Source organism: Meriones unguiculatus, chromosome 12 (assembly GCF_030254825.1).
Source record: "Meriones unguiculatus strain TT.TT164.6M chromosome 12, Bangor_MerUng_6.1, whole genome shotgun sequence".
Lineage (NCBI taxonomy): Eukaryota > Metazoa > Chordata > Mammalia > Rodentia > Muridae > Meriones > Meriones unguiculatus.
Window position 1 is genome coordinate 28,850,929 of NC_083360.1, and position 18,941 is coordinate 28,869,869.

Here is an 18,941-nt window from a genome sequence, read left to right on the forward strand (position 1 = left end):
CAGAGTGGGAGGGAGAGATTAACACTCACCTGCTGTACACAGGACCGACCCCAGGGTCATTCTCTGACTGCCACATTTGCACTGAGGCACACATATATTTGCACTCACACACACACATGCGCAAAAACATTTTTAAAATAAGAAGCTAATGATGATTGGGCATAGTAGCACACACCTATAATCCCAGCACTCAGGGATGCAGAGGCGAGTGGATCTCTGTGAGTTCAAGGCCTGGTCTACAAAGCGAGTCTAGGACAGCCCTGGCTACACAGAGAAACTATCTTGAAAAACCAAGCTAAGGGTGGGTGCCATTACAGGACAGCAAGAACAAATGTGGCTGGTTCTCAGGGGAGACTGGACATACAGGTGACCCACAAAGGCAGCATCAAAGGCAGAACGGACAGTTAAGTTGCTGCTGTGAAATACTTCTACCCTGAGAACACGAGAGCGCCTGCCTTCCTGGAGAAGCGGCTAGAGGAGGCACTTACCAAGAGCATTAGCCTCTGACTTGTGTGCTCTCACAGATCTGCTGGCATTTGTGCTTATACAATGTGACAAGGTGCCTTTCCTGAAGTAAGAATGTTGAACATTTGCGCAGCTAGTACTATCACAGCTAGCCGCTGCTCATCCCGTATCCACCCCTCTATAAAAACTTGGTATCTGAAGTCCTGCAGCAGAGGGCACAGTGTAGGCCCAGCAAGCCCCTTCTGAGAGCTAGCCACATGCAAGCACATACAGGTGCCTAAGTGTCAGCCATAGTGGGATTGGATTGCAAGCTTCTAGACTCAAGTGTCTCAGGAGGAGGCTGATAACCTTGGAGGTCCATGTGGCTTACTGGGGGAAATAGCCACATCATGCCAACACACATGAACATATGCACACACCCACCCAAGAAAAGCATCCAAAAGAAAGCATGCTAACACGGCACCAGCTAGGATGATGTAGTCAGGTGATGGAGATCCTTGGGAGAGGTCGCAGGATCACACACAACACAGGCCGCTCCCACTGCTCCAATTTCTCCTGGGTGGAGGGAACCTAGTAGGAGCCAAAAACCACAGTGAACAGGCTCTGTGCCTTGTTACTAAAGTAAATGAGTAAAAGGTGGCTGTTACTCTCTGAGGTGTGAGGTCACCAGAAACACTTGTTTTCTTCTTTGAACTCTGCTGTTGCCCAACAGCGAGCGTCCAGTGATGGGCACAGGCTTCACAGGCAGAGACAGAACAGGAGAAAGCACGGCTTCGATTTCAACACTTTATTGCAATTATTCAAGTTTTTACTGCTGTTTACAAATGTTTCGTTTTCAAGGGGCCTTTACGAACCTCAATAATGTGGCCTCCACCCATAGGCTCCACACGCCACCAGCCTCACTCTCAGGACCTAGGAGTGAAGCACATCACAGCAGCAAGGACTAGGGATACATGAGTCATCCCTGAAAGTCATGTGATGCCAACAAGCCAACAGGACACCTGTTAAATTCTTGTTGTCCAGAGAATTAGTCCCTGCCTCAGGGACAAAGACATACCCAACAGAGAGATATGAAAGCATACATATGCACACTTAAAAAAATAATCAAGTCCATTTTGTGCCACACTTATGCTCTTGGGTGTATGGGCATGCAGTGGAGAATGGTCAGCCTACCGTGGCTACTCTTAAAGAGAACTGACTCTCCCTCTCCCGGAAGCTATAGCTGCTGATCCATTTTTCTACCATTTGAAACCTGTTGGCACCTCAGCCACCAGCAGAAGCTCTGCAGTCAGACTGCCTGACCCTGGGAACCACATGGCAAATCCTAATGCAACATTCTACTGACTGTGGACATGCTGGTGGGTCTCCAATCAAGACAGGATAGTAACCACACTCCCATACAAAAGTTATGGTCAGGCGAAAAGATGGCTGAGGTGACCATTGTGTGGCAGGATGGGAGGGCACAGACCCTACCATCTGGGAGGACCCAAGGGGCCCTAAGACCTAGTCCTCATTGTTGGGAAATGCCATAGGTCCAGGTGGAGGGGATCATCTGTGAACACATGGCCCTCATGCCGGCAGGCCCCCACTGGCCTGGGGTGAGACTCTGGGAGGGGGCTGAGCCAGGACGGGGTGGGGATGACCAAGAGCAGGGTGGTGGAGAGAGAGGCTCTCAGGCTCAGCAAGCACCTGGGGCTCAGAACAGCCCATTAAACAGGCTAAGGCTGCGGGATCCTTCCTACAGCAGGAACGGATGGCAGCATGGCCCCTGTGCCTTTCAGAAGCTCAAAGGTCTGACAGGGTCAAGCCATGTGTGAATTTGCTGAGGGACACTTGGTGGGGACAGATGGCAGTGGGCCTTTCTCCTGTTTTAGAATGAAAAGGACTGAAGCCATTGCCAACCAATCACTGACACAGCGGGGGATGTTGGTGGTGTGGAGACTGGAAGTCCCACACACTTCCTCGGTGGAAGTGTTTCCTCAGGGGACACTTCTAGAGCCACCAAAGGACATAATCAAACATTTTTCCCTCATAAAAATCTCCAAATTATGCCATACTGATGGTCCATGGTATACACAGCGTTAAGTGGCAAATGAACAGAGGCATGGGTACATCACAGCAAGGTTAAAGAATCAGAAGGCAGCATAGAGAAGAGAACTTCGTAAAAACTCTCCCATGGATCCCCAAGTTCACCTGAGCAGAAAAAGCCTTCGCTTTGTCTTCCTATCCATACCCCAAGAGAGCATAAATACAATCCTTTGTTAAAATCCCAAGACCCTCAGGGAAACACACTACGCAAACTCCCTGACCCTGCATGTGAGGCGTGGCCTCTCCTCATCCGAGGATGGGCATGACAGGTTGACCAGGGATGAGGACAAGGTAGGGTGTGAGTGACTTTCAGCGTGGGTATCTCGGTGTCTGGTGGGCCTCTGTGTCTGAGTTCAGGCCTCTGGATCAGCTGCTCCTGCTGTGGCCGTCCTTCCCACTGTGTCTACAGCTGGGACTTCAGCCTGTCAGCCACCGGTTTGTGCGCAGTGAACTCAGGCCACCAGGCGGCCCGCTCCAGCACGCCGTTCTGCTGTAGGATGGCTGCCCAGAGGTTTTTATAGAGCTGCAGGAGACACACCAGGTAAAAGTGAAGGGCGGGGACCCCAGAGTCCTCGGAGGACAAGAAGTCAGTGCAATGCCCTCTGGTCTCGTGAGGACAGGAAATTCTCTGTCACTTTTTAGGAAATGTTAAGATGATGTAGTTTAATTTATATAAGCCTTTTATTTATTTTTTAGTAGGAAGCAATTAAGAAAATTTAATTATAAAGTTCCATAAAAGCATTTGTGATGGGAACCATCCCCTCATGGGATATTCTCTCCATGGGAGCTCACTGTCCATGGTGGCCACTCCTACATCTGCACCCTTGTCCCCCATCCCCATCCTCACCTCCCACATCTGCCAGGCCATGTTCTGTCTTCTCTGAGACTTGTCCCCAGCTACCCTACAGCTCAGGATGCATAAGCCAGGTGTGGCTGAAGAGCAGGTGGCTGGGGCAGGAGTAGGGGCTTGAGTTCCTGATGGCTTCACTGGAGTCTTAGCTGTTCTTAGTCTCAATTCCTCAGTGGGAAACAGGTAGAATGGATGCTGTCTACGAGGCAGGTACTGATCAGACCTGGCCAGATCCAACGCCTGCCCCAGACATGGACACGTTGGGCACAGTCAGCTAGGGCAGAAGCACAGCAGAGCAGATGGCATGCGGCTGCCCTCCTGCACTGCAGACCTATTCTGCTCCCCTGTGGGGTGTGAACCTGGCCACCTTCCATGATGCTGAGCCCGGTGCTGCCCTCAGTGCTCTCTCAGACCCCCAGCTGAGTCTGCACATTCAAGGCCGTGTCTACTTGGGACAGCCTGGGCAGAGCACCACTTCCTCAGGCTGAGGTGTGTGCACAGCTAGTCACTCTGCCAGGCAGAGCCTAGGTGCCATGGGCTGAGCTGCGGCACTCACAGCCAGAGGTCCCTCTCCATCCAGAGACAGCTCCTCTCCACCTCTGGCAGTTCCTGACCAGAGAGCGTGTGCTGCAGTTCTGTCTGCAGGCAACAGGGCCCTGCATGTGGGGGTCCTACAATGCAGGTCCTGCTTGCAATTGCCTGAGAGGCTTGTCTGACTAGGGGGACCCATGTGAAGCAAACACCACTTTTCAGTGGTCTCTCCACACTCAAAGTGCCATGTCCATCAGTCCTAACACCAGGACCCAGATCTCTGCCCATGACCGGCTCTGCTGTGTATGGGCCACCGGGCAGGCTTCCTAGGCTCTTATTAAAACAAAGTGGTACACACAGTGGGCCATCAGTCCTGCCTGCAGATGCTCCTGTTGCATCTGGGAACTCTCTGCCTAGCCCTGGCTCATACCTGCTCCCGGTGCGTCTGTAGCTGAGGTGCTGATCTTGTTCAGACCCCAGCCCAGCCCCAGGCAGGCCCCTCACAGGCTTGTGAAGTACTGAGTCCAGTATTGTCTGAGGACAGGAGACTCCATGCCCTTACCACTGCTCTCCATCTCACAGAAGGCCACCATGGTCCTGGGGTGGGTAAGAATTAAACCTGTCCCACAGCCCCCAACCTTCAGACCCCCAAGCACATGGCTGGAACACCTTTCGGTGTCTTGCTGCCAGAATAATGGGGGCACAGCCCTGTGCATAGCAAGGTTCTTTCAAATTCCAGGCTGCGAGTGTCTCCCTACACGGGCATCACCTTGTGGTGAGGTGTCATTCAAGAAGTTACTTCTGAGCTGTCATGGGCCCCCTGGCGGGAGAATGGGTGTTTGTGTGAGGGAGACAGACGAGGTAGGACTCAGGCTGAGTGAACAGAAGAGTTCTGCAGACAGTGGTACGGCATGTGCAAGGGCCTCGTGGTAGGAACCAGCCCAACACACTAGAACAGAGGGAAGGATAGGGTCTGGGTTTGGAGGGCCGGAGCAGCACAGTATGAAATGACAGGAGAGAAGGAACAGAGCAAGGCATGGCAAGGACAGAGGGTGCAGAGGCGTGGAAGAGTCCAGTTGCATCTCGGGTACTTGGCTGTTGGTGGGAAGGACAGCCTGTGGATGGAAAGGCCTACGTCCACTAACTGCTTCTGGACAAACCGTTCTAGAATTTGGTAGCAAGTGGGCATCAGGAAGCTAAACGAGGGCTGTAGGGCTATACCAGTAGGCACAGAGGGGCAATGGATCCCACAGTTGGGATTGTCAAGGGGTAGTCAGCTAGGGTTGGAGGGCAAGGTAAGGGAGAACTTGAAGATGCCAAGGTTTTAATGCTAACCAGACAGATGGAGTTGTGTTTGACCAGAAGGATCAGGGTCTGGGTGGCTAATGGTGGCTGCTGTGACAGGTGTATGGCCTTGACACCATGTCTGTGACTGAGCTTCAGGGCCCATGTGGAGAACAGGCAGGGAGGGGCGGAGAGGATGAGCCCTCAGTCCTCACAGAGAAACTGTATGCCAGTCCAGGGCAACAGTGCAACCTCCCTGTTCTATGGTGTAAAGGGTGGTCAGGAATGGTACCCAAGACCACAGAGCTGGAGTGGCCAAGAGCTGTGACTGACACCACCCGATTTCTCTTGTTCCTAGAAAACTCCCCAAGTGTGCCAACTTCCAGGAAGGCACCCAAGACTGCTCATTACCTTAGGACCCACACAGACTCCAGGCAAGCTTCAGTGGCCACAGGGGCCATTCCCCTTACCTCACCGTCAGCTCTGGCAATCGGGGAACCCAGAACAAAGTCGGAAGGGGCGATCACGTCCACCAGGGCCACCGCATCATCTTTCAGCTGTTGGGAAATAAAAAGTCCTTCACTTGGCGACGCCCTACAGTCTCCAGGGCAACCATGGGGTAACAGAGCCATGCAGCTGGCTGCTACGGCGCACTGGAAACCTGAGCAGGCGCACAGCACTATGAGGCCTCACCGGTCTGGCTTATGGATGCCCTGGGTGAGTGTTTGCATATTTCTACCATGTCGACATTCATTCTGGACAGCCAGCATTTGTTGTTGCTGCAAGGCTGGGGAAGCTGGCGGAAGTGATGAGTACAGCCTGTTAGCATGTCCCCTGAGGCTCATCCCCAGCCTATGGCCAACCTGGCGACTGCTGTTCCGAAGCTGGAAAGGAAGTCCAGAAGCCACAGGGGCAGAAAGTGCTTCTGAGCTCCTGCAAAAGCTATCACACTTGCAGCTGAGGTGGTGGTTCCACGACCCTGGCTTCCTCACACAGACTATTATTAAGCCCCACAGAACAATCTGCTGTGGAGACGGCCTAGGGTTTTTCTTGAAATGCAAAAGATTTTTTTTTCTTCCAATAACTCCTGCCAAGTACACTGAAGTTTAAGTTAACGTTTGGGTGTTGGCAGAACTCTGGCAGATGGCCTCGGGATGATGGTGGAGGCTGCACAGTATGGACAGACAGGACCCCAGCAAAGGTGACACGACTCACCTGCACACAGAGTGCCAGGATGGCATCCTCCATCGATCTTCCTGTTTGTTCACCAGAAATGTAGCCACCTGCAAGCACAGCCTTGTCACACACTCCTCATCCCTGTGGGCCACAGCACCTCAGAAATGGCTTTTCCACTCAGACTCATTAAGCCTTGAACAGAGATGTCAAGGTACTGATTAGCCTACTGCTGGGTCTGGGCCAGTTCTGAGGTTTCCTGCCACCTTGGGCATGTGTCAGGCCTGGCTAAGAAGCAGTGAGGGAGGCACGGCCCTGAGGCTCGGGGCTGAGCGGAATACCTGCCACAGGAGGAACAAGGAATACACAGGTAGGCAGGTGTCAGCATCAGACCACATGGGTGCCTAGACTCACTGCAGGTGGATGGGAGGGGCTGGCAGCTAAGAGGGGTCATGGGCTGTGGTGTATGGGGTATGCAGGCCTCTGGAGCCAGCAGGAGACAGAGACCCAGCCCCTTGGCGTCACCTCAAGCCCACAGCAGACTTCCTGGAGACTCCTAGCAGTGCTCTGTGAAGCTGGGAATGCAATGGTGGAAGGAGCTTTCTTCGTGATGGTTTTCACCACAGAGAGATGTGCCTGGTCCCCCAGACTTTCTTAGACAGAGGTCTAAGTAGCAGCCTCACCTCGGTAGAGCAGGGCCACGTGCTGGCTCAGGGACCACAGGCCATAGAGTGTGCTGAGCCGCTTGAGCACGGCCTGCAGGGATGGAGGCACACTGGAGCTGTGCGCATGCTCGAGGAATCGCTGTACCACGGTGAGCTCCATGAAGGTCAGGGCCAGGGGCCGGCAGAAGTACACCTGCGAGTAGAACAGAGGCCTGTTGCGTGATGGAGGCACTTACACGGCACGACTGGGTCTCCTGTGAGAAAGGACTGCAGGGGACTGTAGCCCAAGGTTTGAACACTCATCCTAGGTCAGTGCTGTGGGACTAAACCGCAGGAGGACACAGTATGCCACACACACACACACACACACACACACACACACACACACACACACACACCTACCTCTGAGTGAAGCTAAGCCCTGTGAAGAGAAGCTACAGCATTTACATACTCCCTGATGGGCCCACTCGGCCCAACTCTCGAGAGGACAGAGGCCCAACGGTCTATCACTGCAGCACTGTGACACCAGCAAGTGATTCCAGGGCACAGGACCTGTCCTCTTATGTGGCTGGGGATGGTGGAGGAGCACAGGTCCTAATGCCTTCAGGGTTTCCGAAATACAAGTCCCCTGTTCCTAAACTGCGTGTCAGACTGGCGAGAGGCCACAGGCCCTGCAGGATTCCCTCTCTAGTCACAGACTGGCCACCTCCCTAAGGAGGCTAGCCACTGGAGACAGCCTTGGGTGGCCTTCTCTGATACCCGAACCAGCTGCCAATGACTGCTAGCATATCTTTCCCTGCCCCCAGTGTACTACCTCACCAGAGCTTTTAAATCCACAGAGGACTTTAAATCCATACATGTACCGCCTTACTGTGAGGCCGCACTCATGCTGCTTCTGAGAGTGGGAGACATTAAGCCCTGTTAGCAGAGAGCAGGAAGCACTTGTGGCCCATTCCCACCCAGGCCCACTTAAGACAGAGGCCAAGAAGTGCCTGGCAGAGGGGTAGGAAGGAGTGAGGGGTGAGCTGTGGTAGGCCCTGGCCCGTTGAGAGCCCTTACTGTGGGTTCATGGTCTTACACCTCACATCCCACTCCAGCTACCGCTGTTCTGGTTTCCAGCAGTCGTGTCTTGGCACTGTAAACACCCTTCATGTCTCCCACAGGCAGCAAGGCTTATGCTGACACTTTATGGTGTCAGGGTGGGGTCTGCAACTGCCAGGACACTGACTTTTCTCAGCAGACACCAGAGCCAACAGAACAGATGCAAACTGTAAGTCAGACCTACCTGGCTGTTGTTTCTTGCTTCAAAGTCACTGCCTCTGGACTCTTTCTCTTGACAGTATCTCTGATGACTTCCTTGGAGCAGGTAGCAAACAAGCCAGCGGTATGCTGCCAGGAGGGCTTTGGAGGGGACACAGGAAACAGAGCACCTATTACCACACCTGTAACCCTGGGCACACGGCACCACCAGCCATGTACCTTGTTGGTCTTGATGAGGATGGTAGAGGATAAGGTGGTTTTTCAGACAGGGAAACTGAGGGTAGCTTGCCCAAGGCCCTCTACCAGATAGAGTTGACAGGGAAGGTGTGACTGACAGCATTTCCATGCTATCATCACAGATTGGGGACTGCAGATCTCAGAGCCACTCTGACAATGACTGCCCTTTGACAATGACAATCGCTGCTCTTTCAGGGGATGAGAGGACAGACGCCTGTATTCCCATCCTCAGCCTCACTGGCCAGTTAGAGATGGCTGTGGGCTGGCACTTGCCCTGACAAGGCCTCAGCCTGGCTTGTTGCTCCCTACGAGTTCTTAGTGACAGCAGAAAGCCAGTTACAGAGAGGGGAGAGCAGGGCAGTGGGGTGGGAGGGAGGGGTTGGCTGGCATCTAGCCAGCCAAGTGGCAGAGAGGCAGAAGAGGAGCTCATCCTCCCAGCCAACCTGAGCATACTTCCCACACTACTCCAGACATAGGACGCTGGTGAGCAAGGACACACAACCTTAAATGGGAAATAGGTTCTGATCAGCTACGTGGTGGAGTCCATGCTCTCCACGCCCAACACCCAGAGAGAAAAGTCCCAGGCACCTGCTCCAAAGGACCTGGAGGTTTCAGGGACCAAGGAGCAAGGGGAATCTCTTCTAGGTAGCTGGTCATGGCTCAGAGCCCCTGGTAAGGAAATAGGGGTCTGGCCATAACAGGTTTGCACCTATTTCCTCTGGTGTCACAGAGCCTATTCCCAGGGAAATGATGCCACAGAATATCTGGATGTTATATCCTCATGGCTCAATTGAGAAGCCCAGTAAAAAGATAGGCAAATCCACCTCACAGGCTCAGAGTGGTCCAGTGGCTTGCCCATGGCCATACAGCAACCATGAGGGAGAGGGGCAGTGAAAAGGCACATTGCCATGACTTCAGCCATGGTGTTCCAAGAAACAGGTGAGGCAGGGCTGGGGTCTGGGATTGGTATACCCTTCTCAAGGTCCTTCTAGGTGTGGTGCAGACAGACAGGTGATCCCCAATTATCTACCAGTTTCTGACCTTTGGACTCTGTGAGTGGCTTTTTAAAAAGGGCCTGTGCAGGTGGGAAGAAGTTGTCGCCAATAAAGCGAGGTCACCCTGGATGGGGGCAAACCTGAACTCCAATGACAAGGGACCTTATATGGAGACGAAGAGGATGTCCTAAGACAACAGAGGCAGAGGGTGGAGGGTTACAGCCACAAACAGAGGGTGCCTGGAGCCCCCAGGATCAGGAAGGAGCAGGGACAGACAACTTAATATTGGATGTCTTCTGACAGCGGATGTCTGGTACGCTCAGAACCCAGACAGACAGCCCCAGGACAGGACCAGGCCTGATGGTCATCATTGAACCTTACATGTCATCCTCTGCAGGTCAAAACCATATCCACATCTGGAAGCCATGGCCGAGGCTGGGGTGATGCCCACCTGTTCTTAGTTCATGTACCTCACAGTTCCTCAGGCTCCTCCCAGAGGAGCAGCTTGTGGGCAACAGGAAAAGTGGGTGTAGCACAGACCTTCCCAAGATTAATGTATGGCAACAAAACCAAGAAAATACTGCAGGCCAGAAAAGCACCTGCTCCTATGGATGGTCACCCCAGCCTAAGTACCACAGTCCCTCTCACGTGGTCAAGTTCACTCTTGGGGCAATGGCAGGAAAAGCAGGACAATGGGGGTGGGGATATTAGTACCTGCTGTGTCCAACCAGTCAGCCTTGCTGGAGCCCATGAACTTCTGGCTCAAGATTCCAGGATAGGCTTCCAGAAAGTCCACCGTCTTGAGGGGGCTTGTGAAGCGAGCTCCATCTAGGGCACACACCTCTGTGACTTTGGAGAAATACAAGGAGTCCCCACCCACAGAGCCTGGCCTGCTAACTCATCCACCTCTGGCTGGGCGCCCCCACATGGCTGGCTTGCAGCAGAAAGCTCCTGTGCCACCAGGTGATGTCCTTTTTATCCACCCTGCAGATGGCCTGCATTAGCTTTTTATTTTTGAGACTGTTTTTTTTTTCCTCAGACAGGGTTTTTCTGCACAGTCCTAGCTGTCCTGGAACTCACTATGTACACCAGGGTGGTCTCAGACTCACAGAGATCCTCCTGCCTCTGCCAAAGTGCTGGGATTAAAGGCCTGTGCCATCAGTGCCTGGCAAGCAGTGTCTTGCTCCGTAGCCCAGTCTAGCCTCCAACTTGAGAAGCTCCCACCTTGTCCTCCCAAGTACTTAGATTATGGGACTGTGCTACCATGCCTGGCCCGAGCACACGTCCTAACACAAGCTTGGACTCCCCAGAGCCTGAGAGAGTCCTGGGCCATGCTGGGCTCGGCCTCCCACAGAGATGCCTACCTTGGAGCCGCTGCTCGAGGAGGCCAAGCAGGTAGTTGCTCGTCTGCTGTAGCAGGACGTTGTTGTCGCCTTCATAGGTGCAGTTTGGATCGTTGTCATTTCTGAGGTCACCAAGCCGATTCACTGCATAAAACACCCACGGCATCCCTCAGGATGCTCTGAGAGGTGTCCCTCCCACAGCCCCACCCAGCCAAGGGGCAGGAAGCGCTCACTCGCCTCCCTGCCCCTCCTGGCCCACATCTGCTGGCTGTGCCTCTGCACCGTCCTTAGGGAAGAGGAAGCACCTCCAGGAAGGCTGTGGGATGACGTTTGGACACTCAGCACAGGGTTGGAGGCAGTGAGGACTGTCACCTTCCTGCCTGTTGGTATTACTTATCGGCAGAGCTTCCCCTTGAGTGTAAGGACCACTCCAGAGACAGGACATGGGGATACTCTTCTTCTATAGCTAAATGAAGCATTAAGTGGACAGTTTCTAACGTGTGCTCACACTGCCCTCCTGCTATGTGAACACCCGGGGCTTGTGCACACTTCATCAAATGTGCTTTGCCCAGGGCCTGCCTGAGGGGAGCTGTTCAGAAGCAGCCTCTCAGCCTCCCTCTTCTCATGGAAAACATTCCCTTTAAGGGAGATGGAGAAGCTGGCAGGGAGAGGAAGACAGTCCAGCTCCTCCATGCTATAGCTAACCCACTAGATAAAGGGCTGGGGCAGACCTCATGGGGAACCAGACAGCTGACATTTAACCTGGATATGGCTCTTTACACTGTTGTTAACTTTGGTATCTGTATCCTTACTGGTAAGTCGTGAGCTGTGAGTCAGTCATGTTTGCATCTATAGTACTTTGAGATATAATTGCCTTGTTCGAGTTAAAGCCAGAACAAAGCTAAACTGATTCTGTGTTTCTGTGAGTTATAGCAACAAATAAAAGCCCTACCAAAAACACTGCAGAAAGGACAAAAACACGCAAACACCTCAGATATAACCATTGCAAGCTAGTGCCAGTCCGAGCATGGAGGGGTGTAGAGGTCAGGCCAGAACATTATCAGCAGCTGGGACAGGCTACTGGGAGCATCAAATCCAGACCATCATGGGAACATGCACAGCTCCACAGGAGCCTGAATCAGCTCTGGCCACTGAGGGGTTAGCAGTTCTGTGCTGTCTGCAGCAGTGGCCATCTTTGAGCAGCCAGTTTTTAGTCACTCCCAATGTGAACAGCAGAAGCCCTGCAGGCGAGTAGCAGAGAGTGGAGGTCAGAGTAACCATTCTAAATTAATAGTAGAGAGGTGTAACCTGGCCACACCACTACTATGGTATAGTACTATATACTATGGTGCCATAGGCCAGGTCCTCTAACCATTTATATGCACCGACTCCTTGGAAGAACCTTCATGCTGTGTGCATAATAAGAAAGCCGTGACATAGTGGGGGTAACCTACCCAGTTACCGTGGAGACCACACTGGTCAGCTGGTTGTTTGCACTCATGTACTAGCTGCGTGTGTGACATGATGCTCAGTTATCAGTAAGGCCCTTGTCCAAGTTTCAGACCCACTTTAAAACTAGTGCTAGTTTCCTACCAGGTCATCTGCCAAATGTCACACTGAAATAACTTGCCAATTCCATTCAGCTGAGTGCTGGGATCACACACATTTTTACACTTCCTTGTTATCCCAGATTTTGACCAGGAAGTACACATATGCATCAGGAAGTGCTGGGATCTGTCTAGGACAGGGGTTGGTGAACTTGTCCTGTGACAGGCTCTGTCATGAGGACTTAGCCCTGCCCACTGTAGTGTGGAAACAGCTAGAGAAAGTGTGTGCCTGAGTAGATATGGCTGTGTCCCAACAGAAAAACAGGCTGCGCTTTGTGGGACCCTGGCCCAGCAGCCCATGGGAGGACTGAGGATGAGAAACTCCTCCAAACTAAGCCAAACTTACTGGCCAGATAACCGTGTCCCCCGCAGGCCTCACGGCACTCCTGGATCCCCTGTTGAGCTGTCCATGAGGCTAGGGGCTTGCCAGCTGACGCCAGTGCATGGAGCTCACGTCCAAGCTCTGCCTGTGGGAGAGAACCCAGTGAGAAGAGGTGAAGGCAGATTGACAGTGCAAGCCAGGCCGCAGTTTCGGCACCAGTGTCAAGGAAAGGAAACCCAGCTATAGTGAAAAGGAGTTCAGAAGCACACAGGAACAGAGACAAGACGGGTGTGCTCTGTTGCACAGGTTCACAGTGTGAAAATCAGCAGGTCTTAGCTCTGTATGGAAAATATATCTCAGGGGCGGCATACCCACTGCAGCCTGCTGGAGAACGCCTATGAGACTTGGCTTCCACTAAGCGGATGCATAGCGAACATGACCGTCTATGGAGAGGTTCACAAATCAGGGGCAGAGACTGGCACAACACTGGGGCCAGTGCAGCCCTCTGGGGAGAGGGAGGTCTAGGTCATGCAGATGTTTGATGATGGCTTGGCAGCGTGGATACCCCTTCCTGAAGCTCACACCTGTTTCACGTACATCCTTGTTTCTACTTCATTGAGTATAATGCCTGCTACATAAAATCATCCATTTAGGCAGCCAGTATCTGTCTCAGCTAAGGAGAGTTTCAGTTGCCACTGTGCCTGGCTGGGTTTCACCACAGGGTTTCAGAAAGAATAGGAACAGGAGAATAATGTCAGCAGGCAGGTTACAGACTCTCTAGGGAAAGCATGTTTGGTCCCTTCATCGCAGCAGCACCCCTCAGTAGCCTGTTCCTCCCACGGGAACGGTGCCAGCAGGTTCGAGGCTCCACCTTTCACTCCGGATCCTCGCTGGGCATCCCAACACATCTCATCTGACAGGCTGTTTAGGACAGAGTATGTAGCACCAATCTAACATGCTTCTAATCCCATGTCGTTTTTTTTTTTTTTAATTCACTTTATATACTGATCGTAGCCCCCTTCTCCTGCTAGTTCTACCCTCCCTCCTGCCCCTATCTCCCCTCTCCTACTCCTCAGAAAACAAGAGCCCCCCACCCCCACCCCACTCCACCACATAAGGACTGAGCACATCCTCTTCCATTGAGGCCAGGCAAGGCATCCCCGCCAGCGGGGAAGTGATTGAAAAGCAGGCAATAGAGTCCATGTTGGAGACAGCCCCTGCTCCCCTTACTAGGAAACCCACATGAACACTAAGCTGCCCATTAGGTATATATGTGTAGGGGGCCCAGGTCCAGCCCATGAATGGTACTTCAGTCTCCATAAGCCCCCCTGGAACCACGTTAGTTGACTCTGTTTAGACCTATGTCTTTTACTTCACATCTGATTTCCACTCAGGGGGAAGCACAAGGAGGAGACAAACACCAACCCATATGCCACCTACAGAGAAGGCAGCTATGGACTTCCCTGTGCAGAGTGGCTGGCCCAGTGGGGCTGCATGCTCACTTCTGGCACAGATCTTGGGCTGTCAACTCAGAGAGACTGGATTCAGACCTCTACGCACTTGTTTATGAGAAGACAAGAGCTGAGATAATCCACTGAGGGTGGCAACGTGGAGTATGAAACCCACTGTGCTCTCCAAAGAGCTCTGAGTTCTGCTCTGCCAGCCCCCTCCCAAGAGTGCAAGCCAGGAGGCAAGCCAAGCCCCAAGCTGGTGGCGAGGCAGCTGAAGGAGTTCACACAGGCTCTGTTCCCACAAAAGCCAGCTGCTTTTGTTTGGTCCCAGTGTTGGAACAGGGCTGTTTGAGCTCAGCAACAGAACAGCAGATGCCTCACCTGCCTGGCACTGTGGTCTCCCTTGAGCAGACCACGCTGCAGTCCCATGAGATCCAAGAAGAGCGTCTTAGAGAAGTGGTCCAAGGCATAGGCAGCTGCCAGGTAGGGAAGTAGGCGCCATTGCTGAGGGAAACAAGACACACAACAGGTACTCAGAGGGGCTGGCCCAGCTGGCCAGCCTACCACTGACCGTGGGAAGCTAAAGTCAGCTTGTTTATGAAATGAAGAAAACCCATTGCTGGTGCAAAGTCGGTCCAAGACGGGCATTATTTTTTAATGCTCATTTATTTCATGTGCATGAATGTTTTGCCTGTGTGTATTACATATATGCACCTCATGTGTAGCTGGTACCCAAGGAGGTGAGAAGAGGGTGTCAGATTCTCCAGGAGCTGGAGTTACAGATGGTTGTGAGCCACCACCATGGCTGTTCCCTGTGTGCAGAATGCCAGGCATTATGTCAACTGTTTTCCCGCGCCCACTCTGTAAGTCCATTGCAGCCCCCAGACAGTGGCAGCACCAGTGAGGATGTTTGGAAGCTCCTTAGCCTCTGGACTTCCCTCGGCACCCAGACAGTCAATATGTTGTTGCCACAGGAAACAGGGATCACAGCATGGTGGGCGTGTGGGCCGCCCAGGCACGGTGGGACACTACTTTTCAATACTCACTTCCTAAACAGAAAAAGCTCATTGCCGACATGGGAGGAACGTGAAAAGAAAGGGCAAATCTTTTTCACTTCCTCTGAATGTCACTCAAACACCTGTTTGTGCAGCACTTGGCACAAGACTTAACTCAGATTTAGCAACCAGGTCACCTACCTGACCCCTGTCCCCATAAAGTGGGCCACCCAAACAGGACATGAAGTGGGGCTCTGACTGCGGAGCACAGAAGGTGGGTGTGATGTGCCTCTTTTCCACTCATGGCCTCTGTACTTTGCCCTGTTGCTGCCTCTGAGGATGTGAGGCTGGGTGCCCCTTCTACTGCTTTAAATGCCATAATGTTTAAAGGGCTGTGTTCACCTGCAGCATCCAGAAATGGCTTCCATGGGCCATTTCTTAGGGATGGGACAGATGAGTCAAAGAATGTAGCCTGACTCGGAAACAGTATTACCTGCCAAAGCAGGGTGACCTCACCTGTACATTTAGTAGGCTTGCACTTGCCACCAGAGGTTCTCCTGCTCCCCTATGCCTCCTTGTGAGCACATGTTTTCATTAAAAGCCACCCCAAGGCTCCTGCCCATTGGCCTGAGGGCCATTGGTCCCCGAGAACTCTCAGCAATCCCCAGGGGCCAGGAAGAGCAGAAAGCAGGAAATGATACGCATGGCCAGTACCTGCAGTGGATATTCAAGGACAGGAATTTCTTCCTTGTCCGTGGGTCCAAACTGACACCGTGTGGCTGAGAATCGGATAGCTATGGACACGGCCAGCTTCAGGTTGGTCACAGACATGCCAATGATGGAGATGCGCCCTGCGGACAGGCTGCCCAAGGATGCTCCCAAACGCTGCCGGACATTCTGAGGAAGAAGAGCAGGTGTCAGCAGGTGTGGTGCAGCCTCGGAGAATGTCCCAAAGGAGAAGGGGTACACCCCGATGTGTTATGAGGAGAGGAGAGGGCTCCCAGCTACCCAAGGAGGGCACTCTGAGTAGAGAAGCACTGTGACTGAGCAGTGTGGGCTCCTCTTCCTTGGTGACCTGTGAACTGTCCACCTGAGGGCACTGTGCCCTGCCTTTTCCTGGATGAGCACCAGGATGCAGGGTGGTCTAGCCTGGGGCTCTGCATCCACAAGGCACCGGGCTGGTGCAATGGTTCCTTGGACCCCAGTGGCCGAGCTCCTGCAGACTCAGCGTTCCAGCCTTCACTGTCAACTCCACGTCCATCCTGCCCTTCACTATGCTGGCAGGAGCTGTGCTCGGGCCCTCGGTGGAGCTCTGGGATAGCTTGGTGTCCTCGCTCCTGTCCTCATCTCCTGCTCTGGGGTTACTGTTTGGGTCCTTCTTCCAATACGGTGTGGTGTGTGCATGGCAATCTTCCAGACAGAGGACATCTGTCACACTCTCATGTACAAAGGACAGTTTTGTTGGTGATAAAAATGTTCAAATTCAATGGCACCCCTAAGGAATTAAGGTCGCGGTGGTTATTCACCTGTATCAGACAGCAGGATGCCTGAATCTTCTCTCTAATATCCTATTTTCCCCTATGTGTCAGCAGACAGCCTTTTCCTTGGTTTTCCTCTTTGGAACAACACAGATACTTTTCATCATTCTTTCATCATCCCTGTAGCTAGGGACAACTGACTGTTACTTCTCTGAATCCCTGCTCCGGTAGGCAGGACACTAACCTCTCCAGGACCTTCCACTGAATTCTTCCTTCCAAGTCTTTCACAATATGGTGAATTTTAATTGGTTGTTTTCATGTTACTCTGTGTCTTATGTGGCCTCTTGGCTCACAGGGCTAATTTCTCTCAAGAAGCTTTGCTGCATTCATTCTTGCTTTCCCACCAAGCAAAGGGTAAGCATTGTCTAGGGAGTGTCCTTCCTGGGAGTGTCCTTCTGGGAAGTCTCCTCCTGGAGCCCTGCTCTCAGGGTCAGCCAGCTGTCTGTGTGCTCACCACTCCCCAGAGTGTGGGCTGCCCCACAGTCTCTGTCCACCTACAGCTTTACCACCCTAAGTTATCACTATATCTGGTTACCCCATTTCGACACAGCTTTCCAGGTGACCCTACTATGAATAAAAATGGTCCCCGTAGGCTCACATATTTGAATACTGTCCGTGGAACTGTTTGGGAAGGATCGCCTTGTTAAAGGAGGCATGTCACTGGCAGGGGTGAGGGGAGGCTTTGGGGTTTCTAAACACTCCCACCATTTCCAGGGCATCTGCCTCTCAGTCTTGTGAACCAAGATGTGAGCTCTCAGCTGTTCCTGCTGCTGTGCCTTTGCTCTGCCACCATGGACTCTAACCTTCTGACACCACATGTTCCAAATTAAACACTCCCTTTTATAACTTTCCTTGGCCATGGCGTCTTATCACAGCAATAGTAACCGGGGCAGTTTTCCTTTATATGCTCTGGGAGAGCAGGTCCTCTACCCAAGCAGACCTAGACATCCAGGCATAGCCAGAAAATGATCCAGGCCACCACTGTGGCTAAGTCCCTTCTCTGCTGAGGGCACCAAACCGAACCAAGAGAGCTGTGTGCTTACACGGGGCCAGCTGCTCCTGGGGTGATCTCCAACACCACACAGGGGCAGACACTTGGGAAGTTCGGCCTACAAATACCCACAGCTCACTGGTACCTTAAAGGGGGTGTTGTAGGTGCCCTCAGAGGTGACATTCCCAGTCCTGTCCAGGAGGTTCTGGCGAGGAATTCGAACTTTGTGGAACATGGCGAATCTGTACAGGAGAAAAGGTGGGCTTCCATCATGCAAGTCCTCCAAAAGCCTGTCAAATGGTTCCTGGCTTTTCCTCCTCTCCCCAAGAGCAGCTGAAGGTAACATCACTCCCAAAGACAAGAGGCGTGTGTGATGGGACCATGTGTGGACCATCCCCTTTTGCGTCCCCTGGTAAGGAAGTGTTCTCGTGTCACTGGCAAAGAGAAACTTACACCCACCACTCGCCTGTGCTCAGCAAAGGTCACAAACCACTGACAGGAGAATGGTAGTTGGTTCTCTGGTCCTCAAACTTCAACCTCAAACCAGAATCCCCAGCACAGAGAGGTAAAACCAGCGGATGGAGCTGGGAGTGCTGGAGCACGTCTTTAATCCCAGCTCACCAAGAGAGCAGAGGCAGGAGGATCTTCGATAGTTTGAGGGTAGCCTGGTCTACAAAGCAAGTCTAGGACAGCCAAGGCTATACAGAGAAACCCTGTCTCAAAAAAACAAAATAACAAAACAAATAAAAACAAAAAGAACAACAAACCCAGCAGATGGTGGTTTTAAAATGCTATGTGAGACCAGTCCAGTCCTCATTCCAGCCTCACTGTTTGGGAACAGTGATCTGCTTCTCCTGAGCAGCTAGGGAAAGGCCTACCAGGTATTGCTATGAACACTGGGCACTGATAATCCAAGACATTTTGCAATGGTTTAAGGAAGAGGCTTGTGCACGTTTACAAACCTATATCACGTGCAAAATAAAAGCACTGAAAATCTCAATAGTTCCTCTAGCAGTGGGTCTGATGGCTAAGATGCTGTGCAAACACAGAGGACCTTATCAGTTGCCAGCAACCCCTGTGCTGATGGTAGGACCACCTGCTGCGCCTCACTTGCACCTGAGCTCCTTCAGGCGCTGGTTGGAGGCA

The 18,941-nt window shown here is 52.5% G+C and overlaps 1 protein-coding gene across 5 annotated transcripts in view; it reads right to left on the reverse strand.

Annotated features, from left to right (window-relative positions):
- Positions 1–1,237: 1,237 nt before the first annotated feature.
- Positions 1,238–18,941, reverse strand: part of Acox3 (acyl-CoA oxidase 3, pristanoyl) — a 32,956-nt gene continuing 15,252 nt past the window's right edge. For all 5 annotated transcript variants that reach the window (XM_060365451.1, XM_021654905.2, XM_021654906.2 and 2 more), the window contains 11 exons: positions 17,941–18,037; positions 15,981–16,163; positions 14,653–14,775; positions 12,845–12,965; positions 10,913–11,035; positions 10,263–10,376; positions 8,342–8,457; positions 7,075–7,249; positions 6,434–6,501; positions 5,689–5,775; positions 1,238–3,076 (listed from right to left, as the gene is read on the reverse strand). In XM_060365451.1, the coding sequence (XP_060221434.1) occupies positions 2,957–3,076; positions 5,689–5,775; positions 6,434–6,501; positions 7,075–7,249; positions 8,342–8,457; positions 10,263–10,376; positions 10,913–11,035; positions 12,845–12,965; positions 14,653–14,775; positions 15,981–16,163; positions 17,941–18,037 (1,327 nt within the window). In that variant the 3' untranslated portion in view covers positions 1,238–2,956. The remainder of the gene's footprint in view (positions 3,077–5,688; positions 5,776–6,433; positions 6,502–7,074; positions 7,250–8,341; positions 8,458–10,262; positions 10,377–10,912; positions 11,036–12,844; positions 12,966–14,652; positions 14,776–15,980; positions 16,164–17,940; positions 18,038–18,941) is intronic.